Source organism: Micropterus dolomieu, linkage group LG09 (assembly GCF_021292245.1).
Source record: "Micropterus dolomieu isolate WLL.071019.BEF.003 ecotype Adirondacks linkage group LG09, ASM2129224v1, whole genome shotgun sequence".
Lineage (NCBI taxonomy): Eukaryota > Metazoa > Chordata > Actinopteri > Centrarchiformes > Centrarchidae > Micropterus > Micropterus dolomieu.
In genome coordinates, this window is record NC_060158.1 from 29,381,726 (window position 1) to 29,408,483 (window position 26,758).

At 41.4% G+C, this 26,758-nt stretch overlaps 2 protein-coding genes across 2 annotated transcripts in view; both read right to left on the reverse strand.

Moving 5' to 3' along the window:
- The window catches only part of gabbr1b (gamma-aminobutyric acid (GABA) B receptor, 1b), an 84,912-nt gene extending 71,678 nt beyond the window's left edge, over positions 1-13,234 (reverse strand). Inside the window, exons 1-2 of the mRNA XM_046058345.1 lie at positions 13,094-13,234; positions 6,195-6,329 (exon numbers count right to left, since the gene is read on the reverse strand). Coding sequence (XP_045914301.1) covers positions 6,195-6,329; positions 13,094-13,219 — 261 coding nt within the window. The 5' untranslated portion in view covers positions 13,220-13,234. The remainder of the gene's footprint in view (positions 1-6,194; positions 6,330-13,093) is intronic.
- LOC123976309 (ankyrin repeat and MYND domain-containing protein 2-like) overlaps positions 1-26,758 on the reverse strand; it is an 817,726-nt gene that overhangs the window by 279,730 nt on the left and 511,238 nt on the right. The window lies entirely within an intron of this gene.

Genomic DNA, 26,758 nt, shown 5'->3' on the forward strand with positions numbered 1-26,758 from the left:
GCAGATTGGCCCCCAGTCTTAACCGACTTTATGAGGACTGTGTTAGTGCGCAGAGGTCCATTCAAACCAGCACTGGACTTTTCTAGAAGAGGTTCCCATTTAGGCTTCTTCCAGAGACAGACTGTTTTAATGATGATTTTAGTGAGAACACTGTGGTGTCAGGTGTGACTGTTCAGCAATGGCAAATTGTTTACATGGCTCACAAGTCTAAAACATTTCACCACATAAGCAGAGCAATGGCACAGGCTAATCTTCTGCACAGTATATGAAATATCCACTTTTTCTCTTGCAACTCAGTTTTCTTATAATACTGTATTCAAAACTGTCTTCAGTGAATTTAAAAAGATAAGCTGCTCTTTGTAAGATCAACAGATTTGAATGTGCAGTACTTTTACTTTTGATGTTTAAAAACTTTGAAAACCAGGTACTTTTTTACTTTTACTTGAGTAATATTGTACTGGATGACTTTTACTTTTAAGTAACATTTTAGAGTGGTATCTGTACTTTTACTTAAGTATGATATAATTGAGTACTTTATAAAACACTGATCACATTCACCACACAGAGATTAAGGGGCCATCTGCCATCAGAAACAGAAACCCACATTCATATACATTCACAATGTAGCAATTTGGTGTTAAGTATCTTCGAATAAGTGAACGACTGCTTTGTCCCCTGAGCCACAGCCTCCCCGTGGCAGTGAGAAGACTGTATGTTTGCGAGAGGGCCAGAACGCACATTGTGTAGACAAAAAGTGAAAAATAGCAATGCACACAACTCCCAAACACTGAATCAATGTATTTTCTCTGTGTGGCAAATTCAAGTTTTAAAAAATGGTAAATACTGCTACATGTAATGGCTCACTGAATATTTGGAACAGCTGTGTCGGGGGTCATCATGAAGGTCAGAAACTGTGTGACGCCCTGTGGGGTCATGTGTGGGTGTGGCTAATCTCTCTCTGGTGACTGATTGCAGTAACTCTGGGCACCTGGGCTACTTGCCCTGTAGAGTATTTGTAACTCTTTGTTCTCACAGGGAGCTGCTGCTGGGCTGAAGTGACGGACCTCCCTGCTAACTACCTTCTGTTTCCCTCCACAGGTTCCACCTTTGCTTTGGTTTGTGGACATGCTGTTTTTGTTGTAGTTATCTTGCACATTACAACACTCTTGCATACTTTCACCCTGCCCTGACATAACTGAAACCACTGATGGTCATACTTTATCACCTTTAGTTTGGCACAAGCCTTAATTTGGTTCATTGTGATTTAAATAAACATATTTTACTAAATGGTTGCCATGGTGTGTCTCCCTTTTGTTGTGGCCACACAAAGGTCAACACAGGTCATAACAACTGTTAACAGTTAAAACAATAAACATTTAAAAATGACTCCATTAATTTCCTGTTACAGTGTTTGCCAACATCAATAAAAGGCATAAACATGGACCCAAACTGTTTCCTAGCAACAAGCTCCTAAAATAGACTATATCCTGTCTATTGGAGTAAAATCCATTCCTGTGGAATAATGCAATAAGGCATGTGCTGGATTTCCTCTCCTCACCTAATGGCACTGAGTCAACAGGCTTGGTAACTTGCAGCTTGGAGAAAGCTGCCCTCTTCAGCCCCAAATTGATTGGTTTGTAATCGTAATCCAGAGCTGCATTCCTCGTAGCTGACTCATTGATTAACCCTGGCACTCAGGGGAAATCACCACACATTCAAAAGAGAGACTGTAGCTGTAGCATCCCATCCCACCCCATCCTCATATCCTCACCCCACTCTAAAAGTTCAGGACCTGCCTTCAACTTTCAGCACGGCAGGGACCAGACAAACATTTAATCATCTTTTCACCCGATCTGGTTCACCACCTGGTAATGGGGGGGGGGGGGGGTCAAGCATTATAGCATGCAGTGCTGGACTGTGATTGGCAGTAGATCGATCAGAGCATGTTCAGTGCGATGTGCAGCTGGCCTGGCAGAGCAGCGGAGTGTTGTAGAAGTCTGTGGTCGAAGAGTGCTCTGGCCAGCACTTACATTTGGCTAAATGCGCTCAATATGGCTTTCTCACACAGACAAGCTTAAATGATCCAGCCTTCAATCTGCTCTTGTTTATGCAATGAGAGATGCATGATCTTGCCCTTTTCTTGGAGCCAAATCTGTGTTTGTTTGCTGCTGTTGTCTTGGTCACCGTTGTCATGCCAACCTCTACAACCCCTCATGCCCTCTTAACTCCAGGCTTTTTAAGTGGGAATCCAATGAGAGCAGCTTGAACCAATTAGAGTACTGTTTTTAAAAAACACCAGCATATCACAGTGCACTTAAGTACTTATATTCTCTCTTTGTGTGTGTGTGTGTGTGTGTGTTGGTATGCACTGTGAGGTGAGGTTAAGGTGAGAATAATTAAAGTAAACTCTTCTCTCAGGTTTCTTCTCACAGGCCCTAAAAACTGCAGTCATCAAGCCACTGTTAAAAAAGAACAATGTAGACAGGTCACTGTTGAACAATTATAGGCCCATGTCTAACCTCCTGTTTTAAGGTAAAACCACTGAAAAAGCTGAATGTTTCTCAGAAGCGGAAGAATTTTTTCACAGACATTAGCAGAATTTCAGTCTAGGTATTATTGGATCTCAGTACTGCATTCGACACCATCGACCACAACATATTACTAGACCGACTGGAGAACTGGTGGGACTTTCTGGCACAGTACAAAACCGGTTGTCAATTCATAGTTTTCAGTCATGTGACATGCGCGGTGACCTGGAGGGCAAAACAACAGACAAAGATAGCAGCTCACACCAGACTCCCTCATAGAGATGCCGCAAAAGCCATTAAATTTTATGTGGATCAACTCTAAACTTAAGAAAAAGATAGATATAGACACAAACTGCAAGTGTTGGTTACTTGCGATCCATATACAGCACCTGCTGTTAAAAACCGCCAGGTCCCTGCCAGCCCTCACTTGCTTCCTGGTTGGCGGGCAGCGGAAAATAACGTCTTTTTTGCCCTCCGTTTTCCTTGGAATGTGACGTCACGTGAAAGCTATGACTAAATATTTATAATCTTTTACTATGTTATTAAACGTCCAGCCCTCCCAGGTCATCCAGTAGCAGGTCTGGGATAGGTCTGCTTACTGTCCCCAGAGTCAAAACTAAACACGGAGAAGCAGCGTTCAGTTTTTCTACACCTACAAATAGAAATGAAAGAGTAAACCAGAAGAATGTAAACTGAAGAAATCTAATGTCAAGTCAGTGCATTTGTAAAAGTCCATAGCAGTGTTTCAGGTGAAGCCACGGATATCCCTGAAATCGAGGGCGAAGTGAAAACAGAGATGCCAGAGATGAAAAAGATGACAGTGGCTTCTATGAGCACAGAAACAAAAACAAAAGAGACGGACAACAGGACAGAGGGACTCGGAAGAGAGGTTGCAGGACGTGCAGGGACAATGGTGAAGGAGACAGCTGCAACTACTGCTGTAAGTGTGGCCAGCCTGAACATGTATCTTGTGGGTGCAGAGCCCCTTACCAACGTCAGGGAAACTGGAGAGGGTTGTTGTCAAGGGACCCACAGTAACCCAGCAACCACCATGACAGTCCAAATCTCGCCACAGCTGCCTTCAGGAAGATGACAATGGCAAAAGACTACAAAAATGTAAGGAGTGTTCAGTCACATTATACTTCTATTCTACTGACAAAAGAATGCCAGAAAAATCACTGGATAGAGCAGAAGCCTCTGTGTGTGGCAGTAGATCAGGTTGAGCAAACGTTAGCTCAGACAAACAGGAAAAGAGACTGATTACGCTGATAGGGAGATGAAATATGGTGAAATGTTTGACAACATACCAGTTAGAAGCACTCTGGGACAGGGGGGTGCAGGCAGTGGTGATGAATGATGTCTGGAGAGGGCAAAATCTCCCTCACAGCACAATTAGAGAGGTTGATGAACCTTTTAGCACGAGCTTTTAGCAGAGCTTCATCCCGTTAAGCGGGTATGCAGCATGAATATGTTGCTACATGGTTATCATTGCCCATATTGGTTGCAGTATGCGCTTGTACCATCAAAAGGTTAAAGGGAAAACATGGAGAGGTTAGACAGTTGTTAGGGTTTCAAAGTTAACAATTTATAACAGATATATGCCTGATCTGAAGTGTTAGTTTCGGTTTTTCACCCCACATGATAAGCAGAGCACTTGTTTAATCCAGTACAGTTCCAAACTAAAATGGAAGACCCCCACATATGGTTTTCCACGAGTCAGGGAAATGGTAAAACACAGGTGTTGATTGGAGTTCTGTGCTCTTCCCCGACAAACAGATGTGTGTCTCAGTGAACTGAAAGTGAATGTGAGAAGTGAACGTTAAACTATTTAGAGAGTTGTATTTTCAGTGAGGATCAAATACAGTTTCAGAGCAACTGAATTCTGTTTCATAATAAGACATTCTGTCATGGTTTGACCTGTTCGGCTCTGTGCTCTGTGTTTTCTCTCCTGTTTTCTGATCTTTGTTTCTGTCTGTTTTCTTGTCTTATATTGAGATGGTCTGTTTGGTCTGTGTTTTGGTTTTGGTTCGGTGTGCTTGTCCTGTTCCTGGTTATTTGTTGTCTGTCTGTTTTCTGTTTGTAGTTTGCTGCTTCTGTTGTCTGTGTTTAGTTTTGCTTCCTGTCTGCCTGATTACCCTAATGTGTATCACCTGGAGTTATTTAACCAGCCTGTCCATGTGTGTGTCTCCATGGCATTATGTAAGGCCTATATTTCTGTTCAGCCTCTGTTAGTCCGTGGTCGTTTAAGCCACGGACTAACCACAGTACATTTACCTGTAGCTCTGTTAGCACTTTGCCTCAGTACCTGTGAATTACCACTTCTTTTCTGCCTGGCTTTTTGGAATACTGTTTGTACCGCTTGTTTTTGGACTTTGTCCTTCTCGTTGCCTTGTTGGGATTTTCTGTTTGTTGTTCGGAAGACTTCAATGTTTGGAGTCTCTTGGAGTTTGCCAACTCTAAACTGAACTGTCTGTGTTTTGGTTAAATAAATCAAATTCAAAGAGAACTGATCATGTTGGGCCTGTGTAGCGTCTGGCGCTTGGGCCCAAAACCTGTTTATTCACTTGGCTAATCCTGACACATTCAGTTTAAGGTTTATTGGAATTAATTTCCAGACTAATAAAAGTCATTTTAAATTATGCTATTGAGATTCAGTTTTTCACTTTAATTACTTAAGCCAGGGTTTTTCAAAGTCTGAGAATACGGACCTCCCCTCAGACCAAGCTTGGGAAACGGCGCCCCCCCATCACATCTTTAGTTTACTTGGTAAGTTTTGCTCAATGTCTAGATGCCTATGGGATTATCATTATATTATCTGATCCCAAAGACACTCGATATTTGAGCCAAAATAGCCTAACTTTGCTGTTTGACATAACTTCTGACTACATCAAATAGTTTTGCAAAAAGCACTGTCCTAAGGCCTTTATTAGTTTCTGACTCTGATGGGGGGGAAACAGCTCCCAAAAACTGTACCACTCACACATGTAGACTATTCTATGTGATCTCCTTTTGATAACTAATGCAATAAGTACTGTAATATTGTTTCACTTCCATTCACTGAGTCTCCTCTAAAACTGTTTGGAGCCCCCCTGGCCCGCCTCATACTTTAAAAACCCCTGGCTTCAGTTAAACAACTCAAATTCTAATTACAGCTCTGATGTTTTGAACCAGCCTACTTTTGCTTTCGACCATGTGTGTTGCTGCGATACATACATTAAAAGATCAAATAATTGTTAAAATTGTGTTATGACAAATTTTTATCACATTAAAATATTGGTATTATCACAAACAATATGGTATGGCACATTTCTAGGGGAAAACACACTGACAACACTTTTGACCTCAAGAATACACAAGAGAGTGTGAGAGAATGTAAACACGCTTGTATCACAACTGTAACCAAGTACTGTACTGAATGTTGTCCACCATCGGTGCTAAGTGCTCTCTGTGGTGTTTTTACACAGTACAAGACATTACATTTCAACAGCCCCATACCAAATCTTTCTCCCGTTGTTTTCTTTCTGTCTAGAAATGTAAATACATCACTTTCCCATTACCAGAGAACACTTTCCTTGAAAGGCCTACCAGGCAGTGGCAACATTTTGATTTACTGGAGGGTGTTGTATTGCAGTGAAAATCCACAAAAAGAAAGGTGATGGTTCTTACCACTATAAGGTTCCACATACGAGCAGCCTCAGCCACCAGAGTGGACACGGAGCTGCAGCCTGGCATCAGCACGATTTTAATAGGCTCTGTGTACAGAAGGTCATACAGCAGCTTGGTGGCCTCCCCTGGATCACACTGTGGACATAGACAAACAGCAGCACAGTCACACTGTGCCCAACATCCTTACATATATTAGGTAATGTTTATCATTTAACAACATTGGATAAAGAACAAAGAGCCTGCATCGACAGGTATATGGAATTTGTAAGGTGACTGCAGGTTTCACAATGAACAAGACATTTTTTCATCATCGTCAATCATCCATCTCATGCTGACGGCAGTCCATGCAGATGCACCAGCCAATAGTAAAGTTCATGGCATTTTTTTTCATGATTTATTTACCTTTGTTTCTAAGACATAAACACATTCATGAGTGTCTGAAAACGCAGACAATCAGTGCCCACAACATCTTCTGACCACCCAGCCAGCCAGACCAGAGCTAAGCTACCACATTTTGGATCAAAGGTTATATCACTTTCCAGCCTGCATGTGGCTAATGTCCAGTCACAGGAACATAAATTGATGAAATAATACTCAGGCTAACTCAGCAATGAGAAATCAGAGACTGCTGTGCTCTCATCTTTACATCCATCACACCATCCCAGACAAAGGGGGGTGGACTCAATGATTACATCAATGATGCTTGGTACGTACACACCTTTAAAATAACAACACTTACATCACAGTTCTGTTTGTTGATATCAGCTCAGCAGCGAACACAATCTCCCCCATGAAAATGGCAAACTTGGCACTCTGGGCTTGAGTATCACAATCTGCAGCTGGATATTGTACTTCCTCACAAACAGTCCACAGCCAGTTCAGATTGGCAGTCACACCTCCTCTACTAGTGCTGAACACCTCAGCCCACCAAAGCTGTGTGCTCAGTCACTTCTTGAGATTAACACTGCTTGGGGATTTTGTGGACATTCTGGGCTCAAGTGAAAAGAAACTGTCCACCATTGATTCCCAATTATCTCTGGTAGAAGTTCTCCATAAAGAGTTTCAGGCTCTGCGGAATCCCTGGAGTTCAGCCAGCACAGGTGGTTAAGTTCGCAGCAGAGAACGAGGTCCTCGGTCGAAAATAAAAACATTAAAGAAACAATCATCAATCTCCAGGCACGCAGCATGAGGGACAACCTGGTCATCTTGGGTATCGTGAAGCACGTGGACAAAGTCCCAGAAGAGAGCGTAAAAAGCTTCATCCAGAAGCAGCTGAAGCTACCAGCCGACACCTTGAGGAATATTGAATCAGACCACCGCCAGGGAGGACGGCAAACGGACAGCCATGACAGGCTGTCATCGCGGTGGATAAACTTTACATTGATGGCCAGCTGTACCGCAACCGAGATGCCACAGGGCATAATTAAGTGCATCCCTGGGGCCAGAGCGGGCGACAATACCCATAGGCTTGGAGGTTTGGACCCTTTAAGACAGAGAGCTGGACCAGTACCTCCTGGACAGCGGTTACTTGGGATCTAACACCAGACAGGCTTATGCACACACACACACATCTACACCCACAGACACGCACACATACACCCGCACCCACACAATTTTAGGTTGTCCATGGCTGTCAACTTGTAGTTGCATTATTCTTATAATTCATATCATTAAGTTATTTATTTAAATTAATTCTTATTATTTGCCTCTCATGGCTGTGCTGTGATGTTTATTTAATTAGCTTGACTGTTTCTCTTCTTCATTCTCCTTCAGTTGTTTTCTTATGTCTGCTGTTTATTGCTGTTGTTCGGCTGGTTGTCTCCTGTTTGATGTTTTTGCCCCTCGTCCACATTTCTCCCCCCTGTCTGGCTGGGTGACAAATAAATACATAATTAAATAAATAATAAATAAGACAAAGGAGCATAAACTCCCTTGTTAAAGCAAAATCTGCCTGGCACAACATGTTATTCAGCTCCTCATACTGCATACCAGGCTGCTGGGCAGGACAGGCAGGGCTGGACTGGGACAAAAAATCTGCCCTGGCATTTTTGGCCCAGACGGCCCACCAAAATTGGTCGGACACCTCTCACCAATACACCATCCTTCCATATATAACATGTGTACCTATTGTAATAGTCCCCCAAACCAGCTGAGTGGTATGTGCCGTGGATAAGAGTACCTGTGCAAGTGAGTCAGTGTACTCATTCGCACTCATTTACTGACTCCATGGTGATCAGAGGTGGCCATAGAGTACACAACTCGTACTCAAGTACAAGTACCCTATAAGTCATTTTCACAGCAGCGTGGGATTAGCCAACGCAATGCTGACAAAATAACCTCACCTCAGCCATTAGAACAGTTAGCCTGCATTAGGAAAATATGCTAGCTACAAAAACAATATAGCTTATAGTCTAATAGCTCATGCAACGCTGTTTAACAGTCTTTATAATACTACTATACTACTTTATAATAGCGTTATGATTATGTTATTATCATTGACCTTAATTGAAGTAATCATCATTGTTGTCACTACAGCAAAGGGGATGGGGACATTTAAGGGTTCAGATTAAGGGGGTGATGAAACACTTGAGACGTAACATTGAACAACGTTGTGGTCATGAGAACAAGACAAGAATATATTTTAATACCATTTAGAAAAAAAATGTATTGATGAAATATAGAATGGGGGGTATGGTGGTTTTTCCCCCAGAATATTTTGAGCATCAAACACTTCCTTTCCTGCATTCTGGAGACATTTTCTGCATCAATTTATCATCAGAATGTCTCTTATAAAGGGAAGCACAAAATCAGTATCTTTTTTTGTTGCTTTTTTTAGACAAAACTATATTTAAAATGCATTGCAGGTTTCTTATTATGCATTTAAACCTTTCTTAAAGCGTTTTCGATTAACATTTGTTGTTGAAGGTATTTTTCAGAACATTTTCAACAAATGTTGAAGCTACTGCAGCCCCTGTAGCAAACATATCAGTTATTTATGGTTGGAAGTTTTGGGGGGGGGGGGTTTGGCCTGCAACACAAGAAACAGAGAGCAGTGGGCCAATGTCAGTATAGAAAATTACCCAATGGTGCGCTGTCCGTAATTTATGGGCCGACCGTTGGCTCAACAGTTATACAAATAAATTAAAGCTGCAAGCAGCATTGGGCAGGCCCTCGCACGTGTAGCACGTCAAGGTGTGAGGCGGCCGCGTTGCAGATTCTGGAGCTCTGCCAGTGCGGCTGTGAATTTGCCACTTCATTTGCCGCTTCGGACGCTGCGCAAGGGTGTTAATCATCATTTCCTGTGTCCCCTTTGTGGCGCTACATATAGCGATGTGACTATAACTGAATATTGGCATGTAGACAAGGTGTGATTGTTATCAAGCACGTAAAGTTTGGTGCAGATGTGAGCATGTACACTGAAGTTACAACTTCCTCTTTCATGGCAAATCATAGATTGTGGATGCCACGCCACAGGCACACTGTTCCACAAAAACTCACCGTTTGCACAACTTTTAGTAGTCAGTGGGATTAGACTAGACAGCAAAAATCTGAAGTTGGTCAGACTAATTCTCTAGGAGGAGTTTGTTAAAGTATTTCCTGTTTCCAGCAGGTGGCGCTATGACTTTGAGTGAATGTTGGCATATGGATGTGTTCAGGGTGGGACTATTATCATACATGTCAAATTTCGCATAGATATGAGCATGTAGACTGAAGTTATAACAACTTCCTGTTTTGTGGCGAATCATCGATTTTGGACACCACGCCACTGGCACAATTGTAGACAAAAATTCACCATTAGTTCGTTAAAGTACAAAGTGTGTAAATCGTCAAAAATTTTATCCAAAATGGCCGACTTCCTGTTGGGTGTCGGGCATCGCTCCAAGAGACTTTTGTTGTGTGTCTGGACATGATACACGTACCACAAAAATTTCGTACACGTAGGTGAAACTTTGTCCGGGGGCTGCTCTGTAAGGGGCGCTAGTGAGCCATTTTGCCACGCTCATGCGCGAAACCCATAAAATATGAAATTTTTCGCGCCTGAATTATGTGCAAAGTTTGCTGAGTTTTGGAGCATGTTTAGGCCCCCAAACTTGAGGTTACTTTGCAGGGGGAAAAAATCCCTTCAGTTCTAATAATTTACGTTACACCGGCCCCAAACGTTTGTCGGTTTGCCCGGTATGCCAGATTGCCAACCCCTGAGGTCAGGGTTACAAAAAGTAACAAACAAAAAACTGCTTTGCAGATCATTAGTGATATCAAGAGTTAAGGTGTCTGCACAGAGCCAAAGGGATACTAAAAGACAGTACCCACAGCCAGGCCACCAATGGGAAACCAGGCAGAACGGTTGGTACCTCTGTGATTTTGAACATCATAGCCTCTGGGGAGCTAGCCAGCTGAATCTCTGGGGAACTGGACAACAAAGTCTCTGGAGGGCTGATGAGCTGAGTTTCAGGAGAGATGGACAGAAAAGTCTAAGGAGTGCTAGAGAGCTGAATCTCTGTGGAACTGGCCAGCAATGTTTCAGGGGGGCTGATTAACTGAGTCTCTGCAGCCGGGATTCTGGCCTCACAGTTGTCACAGCTGTGTTGCCTCCAGGCAAAACTGTAAGTTTTTGTTTAGAAACCCATTCTGAGTTTGGAAATACAGTATCTGCCAACTGCTCATCCATTGGTGGTAAGTTCAGAAGCCGGGGTCTTGAGAGGATGGATAATGGTCTTCTCCATAAGACAATACACAAATAGTCTGTTTTAGGTCTGTAGAATTCTGAATGGCAGCAATTAATCTCACGAAAGTGGAGGATCACTCTCTTAGATCCTCCCCTAAAATAATGTCTGCTGGGTCCATAATGTTGTCAGATCGTTCTGTCATATTTATTCTGGTGCAGACACAGGAAAAATAGGGATGTCCACAGTCCGAACAAAAGCAATAATCCAAATTGAGAAGGCAGGCAAGAACCAAGATACACAATCCACAGTAATTAAGGAATGCTAAACAAGAGACGCTTGACACCGAATAAAAAGACAATGACAACTGACAATGCGGGGCCACACACTTATATACACAAGAGGGGTGGAGATAACGAGACATAGGTGGAAACTATCAGGGAGGCACAAACAATCACACAAGCGGGAACAGAAACGTAAAAGTAACAAAGTAAAGAAGGAAATAATGGCCCACAAACCCAAAACAACACATGACCAGACATGACTGATGTATCATGTGCTTTGAAAGCTCATGTTATCAAAAGTGACCACATATCTGATTTGTTCAATGATTCATATAGGTCTGGTGTTGTGCTCGTTGATGGCTGTTACCCTGGCTGCATTAACAACGACCAGTCAGAAAATTTTAGAATGCTGACGTAATTTCCCTACATAGCTAGCTAGCCACATCGACGAAAAATGACCACCAAAATGGTGACAAGAGTAGATGAAAGCAGCTTAGCTGTACCGCTACCTCAGGTTCCATAAATGATTAGTCCATGAACACTCACTAATAATAGAGGCCAACCCAAAAAATAAAACATGAACACAATGTCAGTCTCACTGAATGAATTACTAAATAGTCTCTAACTCCCCCTCTAGCTTTCCAACAGATGCCCTCGGACTTAACGTCCTTTCCCTAAAACCTGACTGCCACACCTGCAACTCATTCCCTCATCTCTCAACCATATATACCAGTTTAATCCCTTGTTTCTTGCCAGGTCATCCTTTTTAGTGTTTGGAAAGATCTTGGTCTTGGTTAAATGTCGAAAATGATGATGGCTTGAAGCACCACATGTCACTTTGACTTTATCAACATTTAAACAAAACCACCCTGATTCTCTAACATTAACTTGGGCTTCTGGTAGCCTAAAACAAACACCACACGAGATGCAGGGAGCAAACCCCGTTCTATGGTGTTAAAAGGTGAGCAGACAGGAAGTCATTAGCAGAGACCATGGTGCTGTTTGAATGTGTGCAGACTGGATAGCTGCTGTTCTTATGCAAACACATCTAGTTTTTACACCACTATATAGTAGCTAGACCCATTTTATACACACAGGACTGCCAATTATCCTAATGATGGCCTAACATGATGTGGGAAAAGCAATCACAGTGTGGATATATAAATAATAACAGCCACAGTGAAACAGTCTTCTATGTGGACTCCAAAGATATGGACATGATCAGTACCTCATGAACTGCAATCTACCCTTTTTCAGAATCTCAGAAATGGCTACTAAAAATAATATAATTTCCCAAATGTCTTGAGGTTTACTTTTTCTTTACCATTTGTTGAAACGAATGTCTCATGGTTAATGAATCAGAAATAACTCATTTCTTATAGAACAGTTATAGATCATTAATAAGAACAAATGCTTTGTTGCCAGGCTGTGAAAAATCCAATTGTCTGGTGTTTAGTAATAATTATAAATGTCAGTAATCCATTAGTAAATGCTTGTGTGTCTCACACTTTCGATTTAGCCTTCAAGTGTTTAGCTATAAATGAGTTTAACTCATGAATGAAGGGTTTTAATCGTCAGAATGTGGTTAATCAATGAATTTAGGTCCAGATCGTCTGCAGGCTGCAGCCCTTCACTAGAAATGGATGGCTAAATGATCTTCTCACAACCTGGCAACCCAGAGGTTGTTTTTAGTAATGGCTTTCATCTGATCTACAAAGCATTGATTTATTAACAATTAATAAAGGTACAAGTTGCAACCTACAAGTCCTTTATAAAGGGTCTCTTTTCTCGTTTTTAAATATTTAATTGTATACAATCAAAACCAGAATAACTATTTTTTAATACAATCTATGCTTCATACAGAAGTGCATGAAGTGGGTTAGAAAACACTAAAAAAATTTGTGAGAATGAAACAGACTGTGCCGGAGCCCATAGTTTGTTAGTTACTCACCATACTGTCGTGGTGTATGAGCTCCAGCTCGTAGTCCGGCAGTATGTCGGTCCTTTTATTCACCAGGTCCAGAGCCATCTGAGCGGCGGGGAGGCAGGCTTGTCCTCCGGGCCAGCCTCCACTCATGGGGAAGAGGGCTCCGATGTAGAGCTTCTTCTTGCCTAGAGCCGGGCAGGAGAGGAGGACAGTGAAAGTAAGGGTCAGAGAGTAGCGGAGGACGGATCTGCGGAGGAGGCCTTGGCAGAGTCGAGCCATAGCAGGTGGATGCAGGAGGCTCAGCGGGGTTCGATGAAGTCAGTTTATTTTTCTAGTGCTTTGAGTCTGCAGGGCGAGCTGTGCGGGGGTCAGGAGATTTGAATTCCCATGAACGGTACAAGTTGATTTTCCTCACAGATCCTAATTTACATGGAACTTTTAATTTGACTGCTTTTGTTGTCTAACAGCTGACAAAGACATTAAATTAATATAAAACACTCTTTAAGTTGATGTGAACTCCTGCTCTTCACCAACGAAAATGGCATTATACTCTAGCCTACTATCTTTGGAGAAGAACTTCATAAACCCTTAACGTCACTGCGATTATAACTTGTGCGGGTAAAGCAATTCGCATGCAACTCATTTAATCCAATCAAAAAAGGAAGTTAAGTAATGAACAAAGACAATTCATTCCTGCAGGCTGAAGTTGCTAAGTGAACTTGAATATTAAGTCGATTTTCGTGTTTAAATCAGCTTCAAGCGCTTTCCGCTGTCCAAGGTGCTGAATATAACCTCGCGGAGGCTCTGTTAGATTCAGCCTGAGCCTGTTTAGCAGAGATAAGATCGTAATAACACCGCCCCCCTTTTCCTCCTTGTGAAATATTAACCAAAATCAACACTGAGCTCATGAGGAAACACACGGAGAGCATTACTGTGCCCAGATCCTCTCGTCATTTATTTGCCCTTCCTCATCTATCCGTCAACAACGCACATAACCTGGAGTATAGAACACCACAACACACGACAAATGTTCCAGTAATCCAATGGAGTCTAAAGAGAGAGCGGTGGAAGCAAGGTCGATCTCAAGATGAAAAGGTCGCTGGAATGCGGTCAGCCTCTCGGGAGGAAAAAAGAGAAAAACGACGGGAGCAGTGTTCAGCTGGCAGGTCTGCGCGTGAGACTGACTGCAGCAGCAGCGTGTGAGAGGAGGAGGAGGGGGAGGAGGAAGAGGGATGTTCAGTCTCTCCGTTTCACAAACCACTTTGAATTTGCAATCCCTTAACACAGCCCCTTTCATTTATCTTTCCTCCTCCCGCCCTCCCACCGACCCGCCTCCGACAACAAGCCCCCCCCCCCCGCCCTCTGCCTTTACATCCTCCGCCCAGTAATTAGGGTTAGGTTACCAGTTGTACTTTTGCCAGCGTAGAAAAGCATCATTAAGACCATTATGGGAGGCTACAACTGTCCACTGAAACCCATTCATGCAATTCAATCATACTAGGACCAGGGTCGAATTAACACACTATGGGCCCCAAGGCAAAAATGACACACTCACCACATAGCCTACCACTTCCTTTTTTCTGTGCCAGATCTTTAAGTTTCCACACCTTTTCTTTCTAGCCTCCTTTCTGATATCTGTATTCCGTTCATCTGTAAACACGACACCAGTCTGGTTTTGATCCTTTTGCCTGATCGCTGGACTTTGGATTCTTGCCTGCTCTTTCTGTTTGCTGTGTTACTGCCTCATGGCCTCACAATCTTATAAGCGACCTCCACCTATTGAACATGAAAGCACTGCACCTTCTGCTTCTGTCTACATTTGGGTCCATCCCATGTACTCCTGTTCCCCTAATTACACATAAATCGTGACATCATCCATCCTATTTGTTTTCACTGCTGGTGGTGGTGATGGTCCTGGATGTTTGGTTTTCTTTGGCAAACTCTTATTCAGAAGCTGTGTGAAAAAATGGGGGCCATGCATTTCCACCCTGGGCAACTGCCACTGTATATCACTATTGGCAGAAGCCTAGTTCAGAAATGCCAGAGATATGTTTGAGGTCAGGCCCTGCTCAGACAGCCAACCCAAACGTGTTTTTTGGCACACCCAGATTAGGCTACTTTTAGAAAGTCTCGACAGCAAAACCCCCCCAAAAAACAAAAATTTTTGCAAAAAAGATCCAATCCACATTTGGAGGTGGTTTGAAATGTAATCTCAATCGGATTTCCACAGATGCGATTCTGGCTGAGTACCTTTGTTGCATGTCATACAGCCCTCTCCTGTCTAAATAATGGAAATATGCTAAAATAAAGAGCAAAAAGTTCAAGTAAAATACAACATTATGCTTTGATAACGTGCTTAAGTTTAAATATACTAAATAATATACTAAACACTGTTTAGACTAATCATTAATAGTATGATATGTGCTAGTATTATATTAGCAAAATATATATGTTATCCTAAAAAGTTGGAAGATTGCAGTTCCCAAATGAAAAGGTGATTAAACAGTTAGTCGGTAACAGTTATGGCAGTGTTTCAGTCCCTGCAGTGTTGTCTTCTTCATAAACTAGTACAATCATTTAGCAAAGCACATTTCAGAGAGTGAGAGTGAGCCGTAATGACTCATGCTCTGTCTCTCCCCCACATACAGTACTCCTACATTTACGTGTTTCTTCATTACTGTCCCTCCCTGAGAATGAGAGCTCTCCATTTTGTCTGTGTGTGTGCACACGTGTCCTACTGAGTGTATCTTTAATAATGTATAAGCACAGTAATGGGCTGACACCGATCCTTCTCTCTTCATTCTCAATATTTGCTTTGTTCTTTCTTCTCATTTTAGCATTTCCAGGCACAGCTCTCTACTTGACCGGTTCACATGTTTTTGGGTGGGTTGATATGTATCTCTCCTACCTGTTTCGCCATCTCTATGGGATTATCCATGCTGCTAGAGAAGAGAGGCATGTATCAATGCCTCCTACATCCCTCAGCTCCAGCATCAACAAACTGTGCTGTCATTTCCTGTGACTTCAGAGCACACAGCTCTGCACACACTTGTTAAACCAGTTTCCATGGACATAAATCTGGGAAGAAGATGCCATGCTATTATGCCTCCTGATCCATTTGGAGTGTTTTCCCCCTCAATAAATTTGAATAATACTTTGATGGGGGCTGATAAGTGATTCCCTGGCTTTATAAATAATAGGATAATTTTGCAAAATTAAACACTCACGGTGAAGTGGGTAAAAGCAGAGCTGCTGGTGTTAATACAATTAAAGAGTTTACAATAGTTAACTCTTCTAATCCTGTTCCATTTTCTTCTTCAGTGGTGCATGAGTCAAGGTCATTTATTTGTTATAAACTGTACAAGGCATGATTTACTAAAGACTGAAGTATGGTTATATACAGGGGCCAAGTTTGTTTATAAAGATATTTTAGGGCATTTTTAAGCATTTATTTGACAGGGCAGTGGATAGAGCAGGAATTGATGGAGAGAGATAGGGGGCGACACGCAGCAAAGGGCGAAATCACTAACAGCAGTAACAACAGTTATCTCATAGCACTTTTCAATTAGAGTAGGAACTGGCTTCCTTAAGATCCTGGTCTTGTGATTATGACATCTTTTCATCTTTTCTTTGCAATGCGCTCCCGTATCTTGCCCAAGGCCACTTCGACTTGCAGACTGGTGGAACCAGGGATTGAACCTCCGACCCTTTCCTTCATTTGTTTATTTATTTATTTTTTAACAAATTTGTAATTAATCAAGTTACAGTCATTGCCCCACAGACAACCTGCAGGTCTGAGCCCTGGAGCAGTTGCTCACTTTGCGCAGTTGATAATCCAGCCTTGTTTATATATTAATAAATATGTTTAGCATAAGGATGTATTTGATAGTATAGTCTTTTATTTTTTTCCCTCTTGATTAGTGTAAAAATGCTGATCACTTGCACGATTCTTCCTGCTCTACAAATTAACGCTGATGACATTTTAAACAATGTTAATGTGAAAAACTGTTGTTAAGTAGAACACTAGAGAGATGCTGCGATGGTTCATCTTCTTTCACTCTATCAGTTATTCCCCTCTTTGTTTTGCCTCTTCCGATGTCTTCTCTGTGCTGTCTCTAGTTCTCCCTTCTCAACACTCTAACCAAGTTTTACATTTCTATATTTGCCCAAGCACTACAGCCCTGCGGGGTAGCTTCCAAACAATATCACATTCGACACCATTACTTACGCTGCTGCTGTGCTCCAGATTCTTTTCAGTGCAGCTGCATAAAGCCATGTTCTAATTCATGTACTGTAATATATAACAACAACAACAACAACAACAACAACAACAACAACAATAATAACTTTTATATTTATATAGGACGATAACAAGTAGCACTCAGGACAGCATAAGTCCAGCTCAAATACATTGCAGGCAGAGTGAATTCCTAAGTAACTTAACAGTGTTCTTGTTGTAGGCTTTATTCTCTTTTTTGTCTTACGGATTCTTTTATTTGTAATATAATTGAGGTAAAAGGTAAAACTGCATATTAGGGCCAGTGTAGGTTAAAAAAAATTCAGAGCCAGGGGAATGGGGTAATAACTCTCAAGATTAAAGAGGTAGATTTAGTAGATTTAGCCCCTTTTAGTTTACTGAAGCCCGCTCCCACGCTTTACTGGGTTTTCTTTTTTTAACCTGGAAAAAATGTTGTCACTGTATAATTCGCACCCTAGCTAAAGGGGAATCCAGTGGATTAAAAAGTTATGACTTGTGAGTATGAATGAGACTAGGTTTACTGGACATTTTGCTAGTTGGGCGCATGTAATGTGGGGAGTTTTCAGTAAATGTTGGGAACCAAAACTGTGGTAGAGACAGAGGCTCTGTTCGAAACAGAAGGTAGTTACCTCGATGCCTTTCTACCGTAATAGACAGGAACCTCAGAAGCCATTACTTCTGAGTGAAGGCATCTCTATGAACATTAGTTATGAACAGCCTTTTAGGGCAGCATTTATGTAATTTACGGTAATTTATTTATCATTACAACACAAGGTTGTACAACAAAATGAAAGTTTGTGGTGCCTTCATGCTACACACATAGAACATAACAGCTCAATCAATTTATATATATAGAATAGGGTAACATAAAAATAAGTAAAGTAAAACTATATAGGCCTATACAGTTGTTATTTTTATGCAGATATACATACACATATTCACCCAGGAAATAGTTCTGCAGTGCATTTTTTGAATTTGCCTCCGGGAGAATGTAAACAGCAATAAGATAGAGATAGTTTTCATCTTCACATGGAGTTCGATATTTGGGAGACAATTTCCATTGTCACTGCGTTTAAGCATCAACCACCACCAATGGAAACACAGAGTCCGCCTCCTCACATCTTGCTTGAGTCTTGCGCTCTTTTTTGTTTTTTTATCAATACTTTATTAATCCCGCAAGGGGAAATTCACATCGCATTCTCATCTCAATGCGTCATAACTGATGCTTTCAGACAGTGTGACAAAGTGTAACAGTATTTTAGGCTAAATCGTCCATTTGCTACCATTTGCCCTGTTTACTACGTTGCAGCAACACAAGGGAGGCTAACCCTACCTGTTAGCACATTGGCCGTGAGGCTGTAGGGTTAGCCGGTCGACATGCATAAAGTCAGTGACTTAGGTACTAACAGTTCTGGTAAGGGCTTCAGCTGTCAACACCTTCATTACAAATGTAAGGGATGCCCCAGAGAGTCTCATAGAAATGCTTCCGGAAGCACAGTTAGGGGTTAGGGGTACAGGGCTCAAGGTCTCCATTGACAGTGCCCAGGAGGCGAGCTGGCACATCTCCAGCTACCAGTCCACACTCTGCAACTCTGGTCCGAGCTGGATTTGAACCAGCGATCCTCTAGTCCCCAGCCTTAACCTAACAGATTGAGCTACTGCCACCACGCATGTGCCCAAGAGCTTGATGTTGATGGAGCAGGTGTCTGTGATGCAGGTCTCTGTCAAGATTATGAATATATACTTTGAAATGAAAATAGATTTGTTTTATGCAAAAATAGCTGGGCAGTTTCCCCGGTTTAAAGTGAACAATAAAGTTCCACTTTTAAGGCAAGGTGGACGAGAAGGCTTAAACTTCTTTTAATAATGGAAAGTTTGAACATCTACAGTTTCATTACAGCTGAGCAAAATTTATCTGCTGATGAAGACTGTGTGATATTGTTGAAAGCAACAGACAAAGCAAGTAAACAGGGCCTCTTGTGGTTGTGTGGGAAGTCATAACGCAGACAACAGATGAAAATTAGCCTGTTGAGCTAACTCTGGATGTCAAATAAAGAAATAAATGAAATATAAATTGATGGCAAACTTGGCACAGTTCGGATTGGCCCCACCTCCTCCACTGTAGCCCTCAACACCGAAGCCCTCAGGGCTGTGTGCTCAGCCCCCTCCCGTTCATGCTGTACACCCACGACGACAACGCCCGACACAGAAAGAAGAAACAGAAGTTTGCAGACGACACCACCCTCATCGGCCGGATTTCAAACAACAATGAGACTTCATATCAGGAGGAAATTGATAATCTTGCTCAGAGAACAACCTACTGGTCAATGTCAGCAAAACTAAGGAGCTGATCATTGATTTCAGGAAAAAGGAGCTAAAGACACACACTCCTGTCTACATCAGTGGTGCTGAGGTGGAGCAGGTGGACAGTTTCAGGTGCTTTCATACAAGTCATTGCAAGTCATTGACAAACAATGTCATCCTTCCCATAGGGACAGCAGATCAGAAAAAGCTCATATGGACCATTTTGTAAGAAAATGAGGTATATAAGATTTGCCCATTTGGCTGAAGGCAGTATCTTTATACCTAAAACTTTGATGTCAGTGTCAGGACAATATTCAGTGTCTGTCTACCCTCCTCCAACCATTAATCAGTCAATGACACTGATTCATTTCTACCCCAATTTAACAGGTTAGCTGATTTGAATTGTGGTGAAATTGCAATGCAAACAAGGCTGACACTGTTTGTATTTCATCCACAGAGGAACAATCTCTCCCAGCTGTCTGTCAAACCCCGCCAGGGTTGGCTGCATGAAACCACATTGGCATGCAGCTTTCAGCAGAGCTCCAGAGACGAATGACAGCCATGCTTTTGACAGCACAAAACCAAAAAACAAAAGCTGCTGAGAGAACAGTGCTGACAATCAGAGCATGGTGATGCAGCATACTGGTCAGTAGTTAAGTTTTCACTGTTCAGTAGCTGGGTTTTCACTGGTCAGTGGCTGAGGTTTCCATCTTTCTGGAGACCGTGGTTGTTCGTTTTGCAGTTTCCGTCTCTGTTTCAGATCCGTTTCAATCCTTGTGGGTAGTAGAGCTGGGGCAACTCATCTACGTAATCAATGTCACTGATTATTAAAATATCTCGATTAACATAATGTGCATCAGCGGTTGGCAATGAAGTAACAAGCTGCAAGAGTATGATCATCTAAAGTTCAGGAGTATTTAGACAGAGACTCAGTGTGGTGTTCTGTAAGCTCCGTACATTGGAAATGGCTTGTCACAGCAGGAAAACTGTAATGAAGCAATACTTCAGCTAAATCATCACAATGCAGGACTGCAGGAATGCAGGAAAGCAGAGCGTAGATGGAAAAAATCCATTCTCCAAGTCCATTACCTCAATATGAAGGAATTATTGTCAACCTACAAAAACATGGTTACAATAACATAACTGCTCTCTGTTCTGGAAAATAATAAAATATTTGAACATTTTCAAATTGGTTTCCACAAGTACCACAGCACTGAGACTGCCCTGCTTAAAGTCACCGATGACCTTTTAATGTCTGCTGATGATGGCATGCGCTCAGTCCTAGTACTCCTGGACCTAAGCGCTGCATTTGACACCACTGATCACAACATCATGTTGGACAGACTGAGGCAGTGGTTGGGGATCTCTGCCTTAGAATGGTTTTCATCCTACCTGTCAAATAGGAGGTTCTGCGTGTCTGTGAACAACTATGCCTCTTCATTCCGTCCAGTTAAGTATGGTGTGCCTCAAGGGTCGGTCTTAGGTCCCATTTTATTTTCTTTGTATTTGCTTCCCCTCGGACACATTATCCAGAAACATCGTGTTTCTTTTCATATTTACGCTGATGTCACGCAGATGTACTTGCCCGTCAGATCCACAGACCCTGGAATGCTAAGTTCATTTACCGACTGCCTCTGTGATGTCAAAAATTGGATGTCAAATAATTACCTTCAGCTGAATTCAGACAAAACAGAGATCCTGGTCATTGGGTCCCAGCAAATGGCAAAGCAAATACTGCCATCTGCTGGTTCCCTAGTAAATCACATTAAGCCTGTTGCAAAGAATCTGCGATAGTAGTGTAAGTTTTCTCATAATAAATGTATTGCCTTATTATGGAAGAGTGTGGCTTAAGGAAATCTCCTCATACATGGCATCAGAAAAAAATAGGCGTAACCTCAAAAGAAAACCACATCTCTTTGATCAGAATCAGAAACGATGAATACCGGTCTGGCTGTAGGAGTTACACAGAAGACATGCATCAGCCTGTTGTGGGTTGATGATGTGATATGTTAGAAATATGTTCACTGTGCAACTGTGAAGATAGTGTACCCTTTTTTTCTCTCTCAGGAATCTTTGCTTTATTATGGCCCTTTTTTTTCTTCCCCCACACCTGTATTATTTCTCATGTAAAATACTCTATGGTTCAGAAAAAGTAAATAAATAAAGTGTTCAAATAAAAAAAGACAACCATAGACTATTCTGTCAGCACGAAACACAGTCTGCCTGGCAAGTGCAATTGTTTGATCCAGAATGCTGTTATAAAGTCAGGTCTCTGTCTGTGGGAACAACAGTCTGTTGATGACAAAATCCTCAATTAGTTCAGTGATTCAAACATTTTTGGTACTTTGTTAATTGGCGTTTGGGGGAACACTGAACCAATCAGAGCTTTGAATAGGGATTAAGAATATTATCTTCCCACATGGCTTGCTAGTTGCTTAGCTACATCCAAGAAAAAAAATGATACTTGCTGGTCAACTTACTAAACAAACTGAACAAAAACCCATCCTAATGTAACAGGTTAAAGAAATAGCTTATGAATTTCATAAAATGTTTATTATTCAAATCTGCATCTCCTACCAGTGTCATTTAGGGTTTGTGTGGGTCTTCAGAGTAGCTACATAGGTGTGTGTGTGTGTGTGTGTGTGTGTGTGTGTGTGTGTGTGTGTGTGTGATGCGGATGAAGACTCTTTCAAAAGAAAGGTAGGCTGCATCAACTGAAACTCCCTGGCAAATTATTTTTTTATGCATTAGATGATATTAACTTGATCTATTGTTTGTATCTTGTTCTGTGCATATCAGTTCCATTTTGTGTAAATCCTGCTAATATTTGAGATTTGAGACAGTCAGATAACATTTGGAAAAATTGGGCTACTGTCAGCCCTGCGATGGATTGGCTACCTGTCCAGGGTGTACCCTGCCTTTTGCCCGATGTCAGCTGGGATTGGCCCCAGCCCCCCGCAACCCTGTACGCAGGATAAACGGTTGACGATGGATGGATGGATGGTTGGATGGGCTACTGTCAGAGTGGCAAAGCTAGCTTGCCATTGCTGTGCTTGCAGTCCTTCTATGTTAATTGTATCCTTTTTCTTCTTTCTGTCAGGGGAGCCAAGCACACACACTACCAGCTGTGTTAATAATGGTTACTGTAATGGAATTTGGGGTTTGGTTAATTTTCTGTACTATATGTTTATAAAAAACCTGATTATAGCTGCGTGTCATTAACACTGAGAGTCTAACATAAAGGAGGTTGGCTTATAGTATACTGTATATTTGCTCCGTATTTATAGTAACTTCACTATTGAGGATTTGCTCTGTTACACACTGTACAGCTGTGAAATTGCAAACATGTCTCATTTACACTATCAGACTTGTACACATGGTTTGAGATGATAATTTGCAGTAAGTGCTGCAGTAACTTTGGGCAGACATTCATCCTCCTTCCACCTAAGCACAGAGCTGCCGAGTCTATCGCTGCGCTCTCCTCTTCAAAGTGGGACACACTGTATGAAACCAATGCCACCGACACAGCCATTAAACTAAACTACTCTTGTTACTGGGGGAGGTAAATTAAGGTGAAACCTTAATTACAGGACTGTGTCGGCTTCACACAGCGACTTCTTGAATACAGGAAGTGCTTTTTACCTTCCTGATGGACCCTCACACCACACATATGCTGGCTGTGTCTGACAATAATTAAAAGTGGCTGGGCTGGGAGTTTAAAACAGAGGCAGTTAGAGAGTGGTGTTGCTGAATGAAAGAGGAGGGATTGTGTGATGGTCCTGACAGGACTCCTGGAGCTACAGGCTACATCTGATATTCATGCACTCTTTCTGTCCTGGGCTCAACAGTAAGCCTTTAGTGTTGTTCTAAAATAGAGCACAGGCTCAAAGTGACAATGAGATGAGAAACATCCAGAGCCTGGAATTACTCAGCAGGAGAGGCCAACCTGTGGTGCACGTAGAGCTGTCAATTATCATTATATATTAATACTGTAGTAATGAAAATATCATACAACAAAAAGTTGATCTAAATAACTTTGAATCACACCAAGAATAGGGCTGGCAGCATAATATTGACCATTTGTGTCCTATTTTGAGGTCAGTGCATCTTTCCTTTGGCCAAAAGTGCACAGCAAGCCTCATTAACATTTCACACCATCTGCATCATATTTGGGGGAAAAAGGCACAAATCTTCTTTTCCACTTGCATTCTGCTGCTGAAAAGCACAGTGGGCATCTTTGAAGGCGGGTCTTTACCGGAGGCTGCAAGGCCTCAATCGATACTTCAGGGGGCTGTGATCGGTCACGTGGGTTGCCAGGTCACACGGTTGCTAGATCACTGCATGGCAACACTTTTGGCTCAACAGGCTGCCAAGATCACTGCAGGCAGGCAGAGAGTGGGAGCTAAAAATTACCACTCAGCTCTGAGAATTACAGCAGCTACAGATTTCTCTCCTACAACAAAAGCATGTCTGTACTGAAGAAAATGTAAGATTATTAAAGGCTTGATATGTAAGCAGTTACGCAAATGTTTTGACATAAAGTGAATTTGCAAGAAGGCAATAATGTAGTGTAATGACCACACTGTATTTTTGAAATTATATCCTATTTCTTTGAACATATATATACGATATAGATTTAATATAGATTATATACGATATACTTTTTATTGAAATATATATGTCATCGAGCCATAATAAGGTATATTTTCACCCATTAATTGTTTTTAAAATTCACCTTTATTTTTGAAAATCCTTTTCATGGCTATCTTATGAACTGGGCTGGAGTCAGGATTAGCCTAGCCTAGCAAATAGACTGGAAGCAGCAGAAGCAGCTAGGCTGGCTCTGTCCAAAAATTTGAAAATAACACCTCTAAAACACGCTGTAACATGCTATATAAAGAGTCAAAGTCCTGACATCACTTCCTGAGTAGGTGTTGTTCTGCTAGTTTCAGTAAATCAGTACCTCACTATTTTATCAGCCTCCCTAAAATATGTAACATGCTCCTGGGTAAAGTTGCGCAATTATATCTTGGTTTCTTCCATATTCTGTAAATATTTCCAACTTTTTAGCTGTAATCTCTGCTGTCTGAAAATGTGTACACCACTTAGACCACCTAGTTAGACTTTCAAAATAACACTAGTAGTTAACATTGTGAATCACAGTTTGGTTGGGATTAGGCAACAAAACTACTTGCTTAGGAAAAGATTATGGTTTGTGTTAAAATAGCTGCGTTACTTATATGACTTACATTACATTAGTTAAGTAACGTTACTTGAGCAATGTAACTAAAAAGAATCAGTTTTGACTTTTTTTTACACAGGAAACAAAAAATGGTCTCCCGGGTGAAAGTCTGATTCCTGACCCAGCCATCCACCCCAACCACTTCCTTACTCCAACTTTTCTGTTATTTATATTACGCCTACTTTTAGCCTTGAACAGTGACGCTAAATGGCTTTCCCCTGTGTGATGAACTATGACACTAAAGGCTGCCATATGTGTTGATACCAGCCGCCAAAGGATGTGACAAATAGGTATTTGAAGGGAATGAGGTGTTTGTGAGAAATAGTGTTCTTTGAAGGCTGCTAATAACATAAAATATATGTATTAGTATTCCACGCAGGGTTTAGTCATTTGTATTATTCCATATATCAATGTGCTGTTATTTGGAACATAACTCTCATTTGTTAAATTCATACATGAACAGCAATGTAAAAACGACAAAAACCTTCTTATCCATCCAACCAGTATAACATCTGCAACCCTGTGTGATGCACACTGTCATGGCACCTGGTTGTTCTTCGCATTGAAAAGTATGAAATAATTTGCATCAGAATAGTAATCTAAGTAAATCTAAATTCAACATTCTTTACACCATCTCTCTTTCCCATTTTGTGTCTCCCATTCTGCTCTTTATATTAGGGACAAGTTTGTTTAATAAACATTAAAAGTGTGGAAAACAGAGAACAATAAGCATAAATCCATGTTCCCCATGAAACCTGTCCCCACCTCCCTCACACTCACTTCAGTGAGCCGCATCATTTCTCATTTAATCAGTGCAGTAATCCTCTTATCACTCACTTTATGAAGCACAGTCTCCATACACATTTCCTGAAATTTGACACCAAATTGCATTTGTTCGTATATTTCAGGACATAAATTACATCAGCACCAGTCCCCAGTTCTCCCAGTGGTGAGGAGAACACATTTAACAGTGTACAATGCAGCGGGAGGCAAACTAAAAGCCTGAGACAACGCAGAGTGGCATCCCATGATGTCATCAGTCAGCAGATTCCTCTGACTGGTACAGTTTCCAGTAGTGATCTTTTGGCTCCCAAACAGCTCTTCTTGTACCAGAAGTGGTACAGTTACATTCTTATTTGTTGCAAGAAATAAATATGCAAGATACAGTATATGTCAAGAATAACTATCCAAGTTCTATAATAAAAATAACACCCTAATAATGAAATAGTGTGTTTAATAAAACAAACAGTACAGTCCAGTATATTTCAATTAAATTGGCATCATACATACAAGTTCAGTCTGAGCAGGTTAAAGTTGCTTTCACTTCAGTACAAAACCAGGCCTATACAAGCATTTTATGCTTATAAGGTTTATCGTTCGGTCTGATAGATTGTAGTTATTAGTATAGTGTAGTAGTATTACTTCAGTATAGTCAGTTCAACTCAAAACTATTTTAAAAAAATTGACACATCATCGCCTTTTCAGTTAATGTGGCGAACAGTAAACAGTTGCTTATTCACCCATCCAGCAGTTAGGGTACAACATTAGAATTCATTTAGAGTGGTGCTTTTGTCCACTTGATGAATGTAAGTCCAATATTCACTCTCTTTTAGCTCTGATAAATGCTCCAATATGTTCAAGTCTCTGACCGTGTCTATCTTTAGTGCTGAACAGGTCGTGTACAGTGGTTTTGGAGCTTTTAAAGAAAATGAAATCTGCTGCCTGCTGTGTCAGAAAGCAATACTATATAATACTAATACTAGAGCAGTGAAGGTAAACCAAAACAGAAAAAATGTGTGGCCAGACAGATAAACACTGAGCTGAAACTCACTATACAACTCTGTAAAGCAGAGGGGAGCTGCAGAGTTAGATGATAATGTCATGA